Source organism: Mytilus galloprovincialis, chromosome 10 (assembly GCF_965363235.1).
Source record: "Mytilus galloprovincialis chromosome 10, xbMytGall1.hap1.1, whole genome shotgun sequence".
Lineage (NCBI taxonomy): Eukaryota > Metazoa > Mollusca > Bivalvia > Mytilida > Mytilidae > Mytilus > Mytilus galloprovincialis.
In genome coordinates, this window is record NC_134847.1 from 89171267 (window position 1) to 89187019 (window position 15753).

The 15753-nt window shown below is 33.7% G+C and overlaps 1 protein-coding gene and 1 long non-coding RNA gene across 2 annotated transcripts; both read right to left on the reverse strand.

The window, feature by feature from the left end:
* Positions 1–805: 805 nt before the first annotated feature.
* Positions 806–4177, reverse strand: LOC143049447 (uncharacterized). Its single transcript, XR_012970247.1, has 2 exons — positions 4036–4177; positions 806–1146 (listed from the first exon to the last, which is right to left on the reverse strand). It is a non-coding gene; the product is annotated as an uncharacterized LOC143049447 (long non-coding RNA).
* A 1987-nt stretch (positions 4178–6164) lies between these two features.
* On the reverse strand, positions 6165–11266 carry LOC143048716 (toll-like receptor 4). Its single transcript, XM_076222557.1, has 2 exons — positions 11021–11266; positions 6165–9681 (listed from the first exon to the last, which is right to left on the reverse strand). Exon 2 carries the CDS (start codon positions 9679–9681, stop codon positions 7114–7116), a length of 2568 nt encoding a protein of 855 aa, XP_076078672.1. The 5' UTR covers positions 11021–11266; the 3' UTR covers positions 6165–7113.
* Positions 11267–15753: the final 4487 nt, after the last annotated feature.

The following is a 15753-nucleotide window of genomic DNA, read 5'->3' on the forward strand; positions in this document are numbered from 1 at the left end:
TGTGATATTTTCTCGCTGTATTGAAGATCCATTGGTGGCCTTCGGCTGTTTTCTGCTCTTTGGTCGGGTTGTTGTCTCTTTGTCGCATTCTCAATTTTATTGTCTTTAATCTAACGGTTTTAAGTTCCACAAGTCTAGAGCAAACTAAAAAAAAATCAAATCGAAGAACTCTCTTTTTATAATTTAAATATTCAATACTAGTTTCGTGAAATTTGACTTGAAAGTATTCCCTTGTGTTCGATTGGCGTGTGAACTGCCGAAAAGACCGACGACATACAGCGGTATACATGACAACAGTCACACATTTATCAGTCATAAAAAAGTAAATTTAACTTACGAATAAATCCTCATTTCGTTTAGGATAGTAAAATACTTCATCAAAAAATAAATACAAAGGCTAATCATAGATATTTTGGAAATTTTGAAACTATAGTGTTGCAATGAAAATATTTACATTAACTTCAGAAATTAACGAAATAATCTCTATTTATTTTCTAAAGAAAACAAATTCAACGTAATGTATAAGAGAACGCTGTACATTTAATTTTTATATATCATATAACGATTAGATTGTTCTTAATAAATACAGGGATCGTATACGTAGTTCTGTCAGAAATATTTGCGGCATTCGAAAATCCATGATTTATTTCCAGACGAGAGATGAATTAATATTGATGTAATCTTTATCTACTCCCTAATGATCCGAATCCCGATCCTACTCCACCACTTGATGCTCCGGCATACCTTATTATCTGCAACGGATTCTTGAGGCATTCCCTTAGTCTCTGAATAACTTGAAATGACACTGCTACACCAGTTTTGCACTTCATTGCAAAGTGTTCACAATTATTTGCCAGTAAATCATATGGTCCCCACCGATGTGGATTTTCAATGAGCTTTTCGGCATTTTGTGCTGTTTCTTCAGGGGGTAAACAATTTTGTTTGTTCACTAATATTCTTACAAGTCTTCTCTTTCCGTAATTAGTGAACTGCAATAAATCAACATTCCTTACTGTTGCGTTTCTTTTAGTAGCACCTCCAAATTCTGCTATGCCTTTATCGTGTCCCAGAAATATTCCCTGATGGAAATACTGTATTCCTTCTTGTTCGCCTTCTACAGCTAGAAGATCTCCTCTTCTTAGTAGTCTACAAAAGATATAATTCCATTACATGCATGTAAGGGGATATTTGACCTCATGACCGCTTTAAGCTTTTGCTATCGGTATAGTGTTTTGTGGTCAATTTAAGAAAAATATTTTAAACGTGTCGTGCGTCCATAGAGATTTTCTAGATCTTGTCTTAATCAGGAAAGCCTAAATATTTGAAAGCAAAAGATGCATAAATACCTCCAAATGTTAGAAGCTAAACGGCAAAAAAACACCAAAATAAATCGCCAAAATCATCCAAGTTAGATATGACTCTGGGATCTTAGATTCTTGGTAGTTATTTGAATTATAATACTTCGTTAGATCTGGTTTTTTTTTTGTTATTTTGAGGGAAGGGGCGTGTTTTCCAGTGTTTGGACTAGTACTGTTATTTTACTTTCGTCAAAATTCTTTGGATAATGCTGTGAACTGTTTCAATTGGTTCCTTGCTATTTTATGAATTTCCAGTGATGATTTAATTTTGTTGTACATTAATTAGACGGCAACCATAGCCAATAAACAAAAACCAAAACAAAACAACCTCTAGAGGTCAACATACAGTCATTTAGTCTAGATACCTGATTTATTTTAATTCGTTGTTAGTGGCTTTGAAGTAGCTGTGAGTTACTGCGAGTACTCTAAGATCTGTGTCTTTTTGTTGTTGGGATATATACAAGTATTCGGCCACGTCCACTCTGTGTAGTATTTGTATTTGTATTCATCTGATGAGTTAGGATGACTTTTGTACTTAGGTGAGGTTTTGGAATTTGTGTCAGATGTTCGGACTCCTTGGTGTTTTTCAATACGATACAAGGTAAAATATTTTACCCATAACACCCATTAAGACATAGTAGCTCATAAAAGGTCATTTACCAAATTTAAAGCCGATTTTTGATTTTCTTTCTTTTGATTTGAGACCAAAATAATACCAATGCAAATACAAGGTAAAAGTCTGAGTAAGCCTTTTCCTGTCATATTTTCTGAATCAAATATCTCGAAAAGGAACTGCATGACCTATCAATATGTTTAGCTTATTTTGATCCTTAACTAATATTCTTCCAGATTATAGTATCAATTCCAAATTCTTGATTTATTTGATTTCACGTAAGATCATCTTAGTACATCCTTAAGTCATTTTCAATTAATTTTTATAGTTCGTTCTTATGTTGTACTGTTACACCAATGTCTCAGGTTAGGGGAATGATGGGATCCCGCATACATGATTAACCGAGCTACTTTCTGTATGTATGTGCCTGTCCTACGTCAATGGGAGCCTGTAATTCAGTGGTTGTCGATTATTTATGTGTTATATATTTGTTTTTTGTTCATATTATGTACATACATTAGGCCGTTAGTTTTTTCGTTTGCATTGTTTTACATTGTCATTATTATGTCTGTTTAGTTCACGCATCATTGTAAATATAACGGAATTTGATGAGACTGTCAACAAAGTGAGAGGTTTAACGCTATAAAACCAGGTTTAATCCACCATTTTCTACATAGGAAATGCCTGTACCAAGTCAGGAATATGACAGTTGTTGTTCCTTCGTTTGATGTGGTTGAGCTCTTGATTTTGCAACTTGATTATGATTTATATCTAGAAATTGACTATGAGGGTCGGTTGAAAACAAATCTTTACGACTAAAGAGATGATTCCAGCTTCCCAATAGTGAAACTTTGGGAAGCTGAAATCATCACTTCATAAATTTTACGGACGCCATCACGAGTTGGTTGACCGTTATGGAATATCTGTTATATAGATGATATCAGCTATGTTCCTTATGTCATAACTACAATCCCGTTTCCTTTTAACGAACGTGACCTACCGAATTAGACTTTTCACCTTTATTTGTGACATTTTTACCTATTGTGCCTGGGGTTTTTTTTGTTCACACATCATTATCAATATTATTGAATGTGATGCGACCGTCGTACAAGTGAGAGATTTAGCGCTATAAAACCAGGTTCAATCCACCATTTTCTACATTTGAAAATGCCTGTACCAAGTCAGGAATATGACAGTTCTTGTCCATTCGTTTTTGATGTGTTTTGTGATTTGATTTTGCCATGTTATTATGGACTTTCCGATTAGATTTTCCTCCGAGTTCAGTATTTTTGTGATTTTACTTTTTTCTGTGCATTTTATAGCTGACTATGCGGTATGGACTTTGCTCATTGTTGAGGGCATTACGGTGACCTATAGTTGTAAATTTCTGTGTCATTGGACTCTTGTGAAGAGTTGTCTCATTGGCAATCATACCACATCTTCTTTTTTATATTTGTGGTTGTGTGATTGCTTTTTAAAGGGTTCTTAAAAACGCAAAACGAAAATACTCCCTCTTTCAAACACACGAGGTATTCATTATCATACCATTTGAAATCACTAGCTTATGAATAAGTGATTCAGTACTATTAAAAGACTATGTATAACATGCCTACTTTAAGGATGTCTGCTCCTCTTGTTTTTAGTTTCTGTCAGATATTTGAAACCCTGTGGTTTTATGTGAAAGCTTATTTGGGTCATTCTGTGCTGTAGAAAAAAGATTTCCTAATTCGTGGCCACGACTTGCTTGTCCGTGGCTACGACTTACTTGTCCATGGCCACGACTTATTTGTCCGTGTCCAATGTTCAAAAAGGAGCGGGACTAAATCTATAGATAACATAATAAAGAAAGGATGAAATATAAAGAATCCATTTATTGTTTTTTGGTTGCCTAATGACCAGTGGCCAATATTTCAAGCATGTTAAGAACAAATATAGTAGAGATCAAAGGATAAAGAATATTAAAGTGAAATGGTAGAAAATGGTAAAAAATATAAGATATGGAATTATAGCAACGATTATCTGAACCCCGTCTCCCGCTATCTTAAGTTTAGTACAAGTACATACCTATATTCTGTTATATTTTCCGAATTTATTGAAAAATCATGAAAATGCTTAGCAAGACGACATCTCCATTTCAGTTGACTTTGAATTCAAAATCCCGCAATGTTATGATTTCACAGCGTTACGTCATAATTATGCTTTAATTTTCTGGAAATGTACTTCAATAATTTAATTTTGGATGTAACGCGTCTTCTGATTGGCTGACGTTATTTTGTTATGAGCCCATAGACATGATTTAGTCATGATTGTGACCGTGACATCATCAACGTTTTTTCATGGTTTTCTACGGTTTAAAATGGAATTTAGAATTAAATTATAAGAAATGACTGTAATATTTTTTCTGTCTATTCGAAATAACATAAAAAATAATTATGCAAATTTCATTCAGTTTTCCATCACATATTTTCTGTGTGGAAACAACCGTCCTTATTTAGAAAAGATTTTTTTATAATACGAAAATAAGGAGATGTGGTATAATTGCAAATCAGACAACTATCCACCAAAGTTGGTTTTTTTTTAACAACATAATAATATTTATTCATCTAATCTTGCTTGTTACAAATTTCACCAAGAGTCCAATCTTCTCTTGATTTACCCTGTTACACTCCACTGACTATCCAGGGAAATAAACAGCTGATCCAACTTATTAACTTAAAAAAAATAATATAAAGGGATGACCGTTTGTAATCGTAAGGAACGATAACTCTGCATGGGAGATTACACATTTTTTTTGCGGGAGAATACGAATGTCTTCTCAAATCTGATCAATAAATAGTCACGAATATACAACTATTATATTCGCAAAATAGCATTAAGTCAATCCGATCGCATGTAGTATCGATAAAAAAAAAAAAAACTTGAGAAAGTGGACCGAGTGACTCGAAAACAACACGATCTCGGTGGCACACAATACCTACTGTGCTTATCATTACTTTTAAATACGATCATATATCGCTGTTGTCAGGATTCGCTCGTGAGAGAAACCAAAAACGTTTTTATTCTTAATTTTTCAATTATCAAATGGAGCATTTTTTTGCAAAATTATTTCTGTATAACCAATTCTATAGAATTAATGCAGCATTATTAATCATAACGTGTTTCCATTTCTGATACTGTTTATTTTAGGCATTTATCATACAGCAACTTGTATTTCCCTTTTGAAACTCAGATTGAAGGCCTCCGAGGATTTAACAAAAAACTTTTGCACTCAAGGCGAGTACGATACATTGTACAACATTCTGGTCTTTTTTTAATAAAGAGATATATAGTTTTACTTCAAATAGTTCAAATAGTTTTTTTACTTCCAAGATCCAGTGTATATAAACTTAATAATAAAGGCGATACGGGTATACTTGAACGTCAATGACAAGAACACTGAAAATCTTCATGTCAATAAATATATTAAGTACATTTCTTATCTTTGTGTATATGAAAATATATCTTAGAGATTGTAGATCCAAGTGGTATCAATCTAAAAACTTACTGTACTTGTCATGTATCACGTATAATATCTAACTGGGACACACTCAACATATTATGTCAACAAAGTTCACCATCTATAAAATTGAGATTTATACGTGTTTACTTTTTATCTTGAGGAACTGAAAGGTCAGTATTTCCATCACTACATTCTTCCGGTTGTTTTGTCAACAGCCTTGTCTATGTTTACCTTGGAATCGTATTGTAGTTCACTGATGTCTACGCCACTTTTTCTTTTGTTTTGTAAGATTCATACAATAAGTAATACTATGAAAATAAAATAAAGTTATTACATAACTAGATTAATTAAAAAAAGCTGTGTATTATGCATAATTTAGATATTTGAATATAAATATGTGCAACCATAACGTTTTCTGTTTGTCGAAACATTCATTTATTTTGAATACTTAACATTGCACTTAAATGTTTGAAATGTTTTAAAGTTAGAATCATTTACTTTTCCGTACAAGATATATTTTAGTAGGAATATAACATGAATATAACAACATTTCTGATAAATACATTGACAGTTATTTTGTGCGACCGTCACACAAAAGATGCTAATCCAAAATATATAAAGGGTTCAAAGACCAGTAATTAGGTACATTTGTAGCAACCACTTTAACAGCAGTAGCGTCTGAAATGATTCAAGATTTAAGATTGAAAGTTTTATTTAGAGTCGATATGCAATAAACTACAGAAACACAAGCTCTAGTAAGCTTTTCAAATCGACTGATTAACAAATGATATACACACATACAAAAGTCATGAAAAAAAACACAATTTAAAAAATAAAGTGCACATATCAAGATACCATAGATGGCATATAAAAGTTAAAAGCATTGTATGCACTTAAAAAACATAGCACAATTTAATAATAAGATTGCACAAATCAAATAGTCACACAAAAATAAAATAAGCGCAGGCTTAAACACTATATGCATTCACTGCACTGGCATGATTTGTCACTTGGATTCCATGTTTGTACCATTTTTTTTAATTAGTCAAAAACAATTCCATTCGACAACGGTTTGGCAACTCATTCCAGATTTGTGCAGCATTAACAACTTTGCCATAAGATCTGAAATAGTATTGCCAACAGTCAGTAAAACAAGACAAAACCACCCTAATACTTATAGACACATACGAACCACAAAGGAAACATATGAATGGTCATTTTTCCAATACACCATCATTCAATGGAACATTCTAACTACGGCCACAGTAAAATCAACCAAAGTTGACACTTTCAGAGCACACCTTACACAGGATGTTCTGTGTCAACTGATTTAACCCAGATGCTTAATTTTGTAAATAATGTAAGGTTGAATCACTTGTGTTTATAAATACACAAATTGTAAAATTTCTATACTTTTTTCTTTGGCATGTACAAGAAAATCAAATATTACCGCGCATGCGTAACGAAAAATAATCATCAGTATCCTGAAGTTTTGTTGTATAACAGTTACTGAAGATGAAAAAGAATTACAATACAAAGGCAGATTTACAAATATGATATACAATATTTTAAATTTTCATAATACGATTTAGGTTCTTATATTTTAAATCTCTTGCTGGAATTATTCTATTTAATTGTATATGTCATTCCAAAGCTTCTTTGATTTTCATCCAGAAGACATCATTCCCAAAGTGGTCACGTGGGTATTCTATAAACGATTCTGACTGCACCAGTTCCAACATGATCAAAGGTAAATCCTTTACAGCTATCGGTTGGTATAAAATCATCAGTAATACCTTGTCACCGTGACGTGAGTAAGTGGTTTCCATTCTCGCCATGTTGAATTCAAACATACACCAGTAAGATGCCAAGAAGTTCTCTGTCATCACGACAATCGTTTTCCTGCTGTTATGAATGGCATTTGTGATATTACCGGCGATATCTTTTCCTGGTGTAAAGTCCCTCTTGTGAAGGCACAATTTCATAGAATATTTATCCTCCAGATTTTTAATCATTTCATCATGAACAAACATTTGATCTTCATCAGCGTATGAAATAAATGCATCGTACAAATAATCGGTTTCATCGCGATCCTGTTGCAGTTGATATCCTCGATATTTCTGTTTTGTCATGTAATATAAGTATCGCAGTTTCCATCGATATCTGTATATCACTCCGAAGAAAAGTATTATAATAAAAAAGATAATGGCGACTGAAACCCCGGCAATTACATATCCATATGATGAACATTCCTTCTTTAAATGTTGGTAGACTAACTTTGGCTGATGGAGCACGATCTTTGTATTGTCGTCCCGTAGACATTTGTACTGATAACGTCTGAACAGGTGGACGTCAGTTTCAGATATCCATTTGATAAAATCTATAGTTTTACAGTTGCATGCAAGCGGATTGTTACTTAGATCGAGAGTAAGATTATTCTTTCTATTTAAGTCGTCTAAGTCCTTCATAGCATTCATACCAAGCGATGATATGTGATTGGTCGAAAGATCAATTTTAGTTAATTTATTCATATGATCAATGTCAAATGAGATATCAGAAAGGTAATTGTCACTTAAGTCTAATGTTTTTAAGGCGACTTGTTGTCTAAAAAAGGACAGTGGTATTGTAGCGATCCTATTTTGTGCCAAATTGAGTTTTGTCAGTCGTGTTAATGCTGACAGTATATATCCTTTCTCGTCAAAAGGTATAATGAAACCTAATAAATTGTCATTAACCACTAAGGTTTCAATGCCAATACCATCTTGGAAAAAGAAATCGCTTATATTTGAACAAAAGTTAGACGATAAATCTAAATACTTAAGTGTTTTGATATTGTAAATAGGTCCTATCCATGCCGTCACTAAATTCTCACTACCATCAAAATGTACCAAACTATTACTGAGAAGTGTACATCTTGGAATAGTAAATCGGATTAGTGATCTCTTGATATAAAAATATTTGACGTTTTTTGGAAAGGGAATATGAACATTTACTCCGTATCCTCTATTTAGGACTGTATCGATATAATTTTGGACAAACTCGGATGTTCGTTGAAAGGCTGGTGATACCTGACGTTTGTTGATATGTCCGCTTGATATGTCGTGAGTTGAAAACAAATTTGACACGTTCAAAATGCTGATGTTCATAGCTAAAGTCTCGTATAAATAGTTTCCAAACGAGAAATCATTGTCTGCAGCCGAGATATTATCTAAAGATGGCGGGAAATTTGGCAGAACGCCAATATCTACTTCTTGTATTCTGTTACTATCAACGTGCAGTTCTACCAGCGATGTATTCCGAAGATACTCTCCAAATTTTACTGGTACTGCGGTATTCATGTGGAAAGTTTCGTGAATTTTATTCAGTTTTAATACCTTACTTGAGGTAAACTGTAAATCGTATATTAATCCTAAGACTCCGTGAAAACATAGCTTTGTGTTATAGGAGAAATCAACATACTGTAATTTTGATAAATGACGGAAAGTTCCGTTACGTATTTCTTTTATTTGGCACTTTAAAATCTCGATCCTTTTCAAATTAGGAACATTGATAAATGCATTTGTTTCAAGAGATTTGATGACACAGATACCAGAAAGGTTAGAGATTTTCAGTGAAGTAAGATTTGTTAGGTTTCTGAGTTGAACCGAGAGATGTTTGTCGTCTACGCCGTCCATTGTTAAGCTTTCTAAATTAATAAGGTCGCTTAGTTTTGGGAAGATCTGGCCAGCACTGTAAAATCCAACATTATTCTCAATATTTAATTCTTGTAAAGATTTCAGTTGTAAAAAGCAAGCATCCTGAAAGGTGGTTGTTTTGTAAACCAGTAAATTGCTCCTTAGATTTAAATGTCTGAGAGAATTAAGCCCATTGAAGGATCCATTACGTAAAATATCTATGACGTTATTGGATAAATCTAATATGATCAGTGAACTTGAATTTTGAAATATATTTTCTGGAATATCATGAATATTGTTATAACTAAGGTCAAGGTTCCGTACTGATGAATCAACCAATGGAATGTCAGATAAACGTTTATGAGAGCAGTCGGCTGTAACTCCCGGTTCCGACCCTGTTTGGTAGTGACAGTTGCACTTTGGCTCAAATGGACATGGCGTAAAAGATGGGTGATCGTTATTTATGTTTTCTCCTGTAGACATGAACACGTGATGTATGTGGCATAAAACATAAACCATTAACAAAAACATCTTCATCTGAAACGAGTTATCAATTTTTAAATTCATTATCAATATGACAATACATATGTTTGGTTGTCTTAAATCGTCACTATAAAGTTATCTCAAAATACATTTCATAAAATTCGACTACAAGGTCAAGAACACATTCAACAATCAACAACTGAAGCCATCTGCAAAAGTAAAATGAAAAAGACGGAGAAGTTTTACTGCTTCTACAAAAAAACAGACGTATTCGTATATCCTTAAAGCAAAATGCATACTTACGTTGAGAGCCTTAAGTGTATTGTTTTATTTTTTATTTTTTTTATCTTTTCTACATGATTTTTAAAGTACGACGTTTCTTAAAGGGGCACTAGCTACGAGATATGTAAAAAATCTAAAGTCTGATTTTTTTCTGTTCAATCAATAATGAAAGAGAAATAGTGAAATAACAATTCGCTTTTTGCAGCCAAAAAGGTTCAATTTTGTCAAATTACGCTAAGAAACATTGATAATTAGTTATTCACTTGCAAGTGAATGAGTCGACCTCTTTAAATCCGTATTCATGTGAACTTCAATTTAACCCCTAGCTAGAGATTGGCAACGCATGCATTGTACGTGTACTGGTTATTTAAAGAAAAAGAATGTCAACAATGAAAGTGAAACTACGGTAAATCATTTGATTACTAATTCGATGCACATAAAATCATTCTTATACGGTTAAAAACAATGAGAAACATCTATTTTTAATCTATAAAATAAAATCAAACAGACCTATAAAAATCCAATTGCACGTATAATTCATATCTTTATTTATGTTTACATCGCTTATATGGTCATCTGAGGTCAATCGATAGTTAATTAGATGGCCTCTGGACTAAAATACACACGAAACGAACCTATATATTATCTACCCCATGCTCTGTAAACTGTTTTTTTTTAAGACTTTTGCTAGTTTGGATAAATGTTTTACATTGTTAACGTTATAAATCAAATATGAGAATTTGAGTCAAATCGGTGACCATAAATTTAACAGCTAGTGCCCCTTTAAAGTACGACGTTTCTGTGCATGTGACTTTCCAGGCTAAATGATACACATAATGTATAGAGTTAAAGATTGGTGCTTGCAAAATACCCTTTCTCTTCAAAATAAACATGCTATGAAATAAATATTTTTATTGAACTGTTTTCGAAATTTATAATAAAATGGCACAGTTTCTGAAATTTATAATAAAATGGCACAGTTTCTGCCAATTAACAATCTGTTACGGTCAACAGCTCTTGATGTAATAACTATTCTAGTTATAGTTTCCATATTAGCGTCAAATGTATTTTTATTGAAATCCGAAACATACTGCATTACTGAAATACTCACTTGATGAAGATATCACTGGCTGGTCATTAAACTTGATAATTCCAAAGGATAGTATGACTTCCTTTTGCAGGAGCAGAGTGGGCGTGTTTAAATATCGGAAATACGCATTTCACTTGACATTTAATTTATTTCTAAAGTGATTTACAATATTGATACCATCAGCAAAATAATCACGGGTCAATGTAGATTTCTGTATACGGAAGTTTACTGTCACTAAGGAATCTATACGGAATAACCTAAGTATTCGATAAAAGAAAGGAGTATTTAAATACTAGACTAGTGTATTCATCTAATTTTTTTTTATGTATAACGCTTAAAACTACAATTCTAATCACAAAAAACGTCATCGTTTTTTGGGTTTTTTTTTTTTTTTTAGCAAAAACTTTTTATATATATCAGATCGTTATAACGAGAATATTGGTTGCTCTATTCAACTATTCAAACTCATGCCAGAAAGAGTTGCAATTCGTGTGGTGTGAAATGTTACTTTTTTATACAAGGCCGTGCTTTCATTTAAAAAAACAATTGAATACATTACTTTAAACACATTTATTTCAAAAAATCATGTACATGACATACACATATAAATACATTGATACAATAATACTAAATACTAAAGGATTCGGAAACAAGGTTGTATTAATCCGTGTCCCTGTCAAAAAGATAAAAGGAAATAACTGCAAATAAAAAAGTTGACTTTTTTCGTCAGATCTTTCCTATATGTATGTACCGGCGGCGGTGTGTGTTTCCAGGACTTTGCTAAGACTGTCTCGTCCAATTACGATCCTAACCATGCACGAACGAAGCTATATGACAAATCGCTTTGAATCTACTGAAAATTGTTGTACTTGTTTAAACACGAGAAGATTTTCCTCTTGATTGAGGTTATTGCAGCCAAATAGTTACTGTAGTATTTTTATACTGTATGGAAACGGAATTGTTTATATTGTACGCTTTCGGACAAGGGAGTAATTATTGCACTCGAGAAGAAAATGATTACTGCTGTCGATTCTACCGCAAGTACAGTTTTTATTTTTTACAAGATTTCTCTTAAATAAATGTTCGTATAGATTACTACAAACCATACGAAGTCTGGCAAGAAGTATTTGTCCTTTCATGTCTCAATAAAAATAATAATTTGATATTTTACTTACATTTTGATTAAGTTCACACTTTAACGTTACCTTAATCAAAATTAAGAAATACATACAAATATTTTTCTATTGACCGGTATCGTAATTCAATGATTACTGTTTATACTTAAATCGCTTATGTAACGATCATTGAAATGTAAATATTAATAATATGAACAAATGAACAGTCAATATTTTAGAATGTCTGCCAAGGGTTAACAGTTTTTGCAAACATAACATTTCGTTCACCTGTCTGCTACTTTAACTTATATTCAATGTTCTCATCTGGTATCTGGTATTTCTACTAACAAACTATCCATTCCGTCATGTAAATTGGTATTTGTTAAATGATACTAATGAAATAGGAAGAAGAATAAGCTTAAGTTAATGCAGAGTTTTCATCTGTAAAATTTAAGTAGAAAATCAGAATCCTTTCTTAGGTTAAATTTGTGACTAAACAGATTGACATCATGTATACAGCCTGTAGAAATATAGAATGATATGGTTAATTATTCATGATTCAATTTCCTTTAATGTCCTGTTTAATATGTTTTCAATATTAGGGGAGACAACCCTGTGGCTGAGCTGTCGTAATCACATTGTCAATAATAATGTGAAGTTTGTTTTCCAGCAGATAATATTCTAAATGCGTTCTTTTCAATGATAAGTTGTTAAATCTCTTCAAGTTTACATTGATCGACATGTTTGCATTCCCTTTATTTCTATCATATTAATTTCAACGTATTTGTTTTAATTGTTAACTTGATTTATTTTTTACAAGTACATTTGTAATTGGATGCTGTTTTTATTTCCTTATGTGTGACATATATCATGTATCGATGATAATGATTTAAAACTTATCAGTGAAAATATTATACTACCAAAAGGAATATGCGGGACTTAATTTTATTAAAAATTTAGTTTGTGTTAGAATATATGGAGAAACTTATGTTCCCATTTTTAAGCTTACGCTTACATTTCTATTCTAATGTTCTTGTTAGAGGGTAGCTACTTACAAGGGAGGTTTTAGACCATGATTTGAAAAAAAATCCGGAGCAGTTATTGAAATTATCTCTTCGAAAATTTTACGGACGTCATCACAAGTTGATTGACCGTTATAAAATATCTAGATCTGTCTATCTCAGAGAACAACGGATATGTTCCAATTCTCGAATGTGACATATACCGAATCAGACTTATCACTGAGTTTGTACTTACATGACCAACACAAGTCGTGCCATACTTGGAGCAGGATATGTTTTCCTTTAAGTTGTACATGAGACCACTCCCGTTTTGGGGGAGTTGTGTTGCTAATCTTTAGTTTCTTTGTTGTGTTTTGCCATACTTGGAGCAGAATATGTTTTCCTTTAAGTTGTACATGAGACCACTCCCGTTTTGGGGGAGTTGTGTTGCTAATCTTTAGTTTCTTTGTTGTGTTTTGCTATACTTGGAGCAGGATATGTTTTCCTTTAAGTTGTACATGAGACCACTCCCGTTTTGGGGGAGTTGTGTTTTGCCATACTTGGAGCAGGATATGTTTTCCTTTAAGTTGTACATGAGACCACTCCCGTTTTGGGGGAGTTGTGTTGCTAATCTTTAGTTTCTTTGTTGTGTTTTGCCATACTTGGAGCAGGATATGTTTTCCTTTAAGTTGTACATGAGACCACTCCCGTTTTGGGGGAGTTGTGTTGCTAATCTTTAGTTTCTTTGTTGTGTTTTGCCATACTTGGAGCAGGATATGTTTTCCTTTAAGTTGTACATGAGACCACTCCCGTTTTGGGGGAGTTGTGTTGCTAATCTTTAGTTTCTTTGTTGTGTTTTGCCATACTTGGAGCAGGATATGTTTTCCTTTAAGTTGTACATGAGACCACTCCCGTTTTGGGGGAGTTGTGTTGCTAATCTTTAGTTTCTTTGTTGTGTTTTGCCATACTTGGAGCAGGATATGTTTTCCTTTAAGTTGTACATGAGACCACTCCCGTTTTGGGGGAGTTGTGTTGCTAATCTTTAGTTTCTTTGTTGTGTTTTGCCATACTTGGAGCAGGATATGTTTTCCTTTAAGTTGTACATGAGACCACTCCCGTTTTGGGGGAGTTGTGTTGCTAATCTTTAGTTTCTTTGTTGTATTTTGCCATACTTGGAGCAGGATCTGTTTCACTTTATGCTGCACATGAGACCACTCCCGTTTTGGGGGAGTTGTATTGCTAATCTTTAGTTTCTTTGTTGTGTTTTGCCATACTTGGAGCAGGATATGTTTTCCTTTAAGTTGTACATGAGACCACTCCCGTTTTGGGGGAGTTGTGTTGCTAATCTTTAGTTTCTTTGTTGTGTTTTGCTATACTTGGAGCAGGATATGTTTTCCTTTAAGTTGTACATGAGACCACTCCCGTTTTGGGGGAGTTGTGTTGCTAATCTTTAGTTTCTTTGTTGTGTTTTGCCATACTTGGAGCAGGATATGTTTTCCTTTAAGTTGTGCATGAGACCACTCCCGTTTTGGGGGAGTTGTGTTGCTAATCTTTAGTTTCTTTGTTGTGTTTTGCCATACTTGGAGCAGGATATGTTTTCCTTTAAGTTGTACATGAGACCACTCCCGTTTTGGGGGAGTTGTGTTGCTAATCTTTAGTTTCTTTGTTGTGTTTTGCCATACTTGGAGCAGGATATGTTTTCCTTTAAGTTGTACATGAGACCACTCCCGTTTTGGGGGAGTTGTGTTGCTAATCTTTAGTTTCTTTGTTGTGTTTTGCCATACTTGGAGCAGGATATGTTTTCCTTTAAGTTGTACATGAGACCACTCCCGTTTTGGGGGAGTTGTGTTGCTAATCTTTAGTTTCTTTGTTGTGTTTTGCCATACTTGGAGCAGGATATTTTTTCCTTTAAGTTGTACATGAGACCACTCCCGTTTTGGGGGAGTTGTATTGCTAATCTTTAGTTTCTTTGTTGTGTTTTGCCATACTTGGAGCAGGATATGTTTTCCTTTAAGTTGTACATGAGACCACTCCCGTTTTGGGGGAGTTGTGTTGCTAATCTTTAGTTTCTTTGTTGTGTTTTGCCATACTTGGAGCAGGATCTGTTTATTTTAAACATATTTATTTATAGTGGATTGGGAAACAAGTTTTTGCAACTTATATTAATCCCTTTCCACTTTGCGGGTGCGAGTGCTGCCTTGTAGCGGCATTAGCCTGCTCTTTTTCGAAATCTACAAGGGTGTCTTTAACGTGCAAGAGATATGGCTCTCTCTTAACACGGGTCAGCCATTTATCGTCCCTGTCCGACGGACTATCATCGTTTCCTCAAGACCATACTCGCAAATGGTGTCAAGGGAGAGCCGAAAATTCAGTCCCTGAAATTTTCATTTCTGTTTCCCTTTATGCTGCACATGAGACCACTCCCGTTTTGGGGGAGTTGTGTTGCTAATCTTTAGTTTCTTTGTTGTGTTTTGCCATACTTGGAGCGACTATGTTTCCCTTTAAGTTGCACATGAGACTACTCCCGTTTTGGGGGAGTTGTGTTGCTAATCTTTAGTTTCTTTGTTGTGTTTTGCCATACTTGGAGCAGGATCTGTTTCCCTTTATGCTGCACATGAGACCACTCCCGTTTTGGGGG

Coding starts and splice junctions, on each gene's coding strand:
- LOC143048716 (XM_076222557.1), bottom strand. CDS start 9,681: ATGAAGATGTTTTTGTTAATGGTTTATGTTTTATGCCACATACATCAC.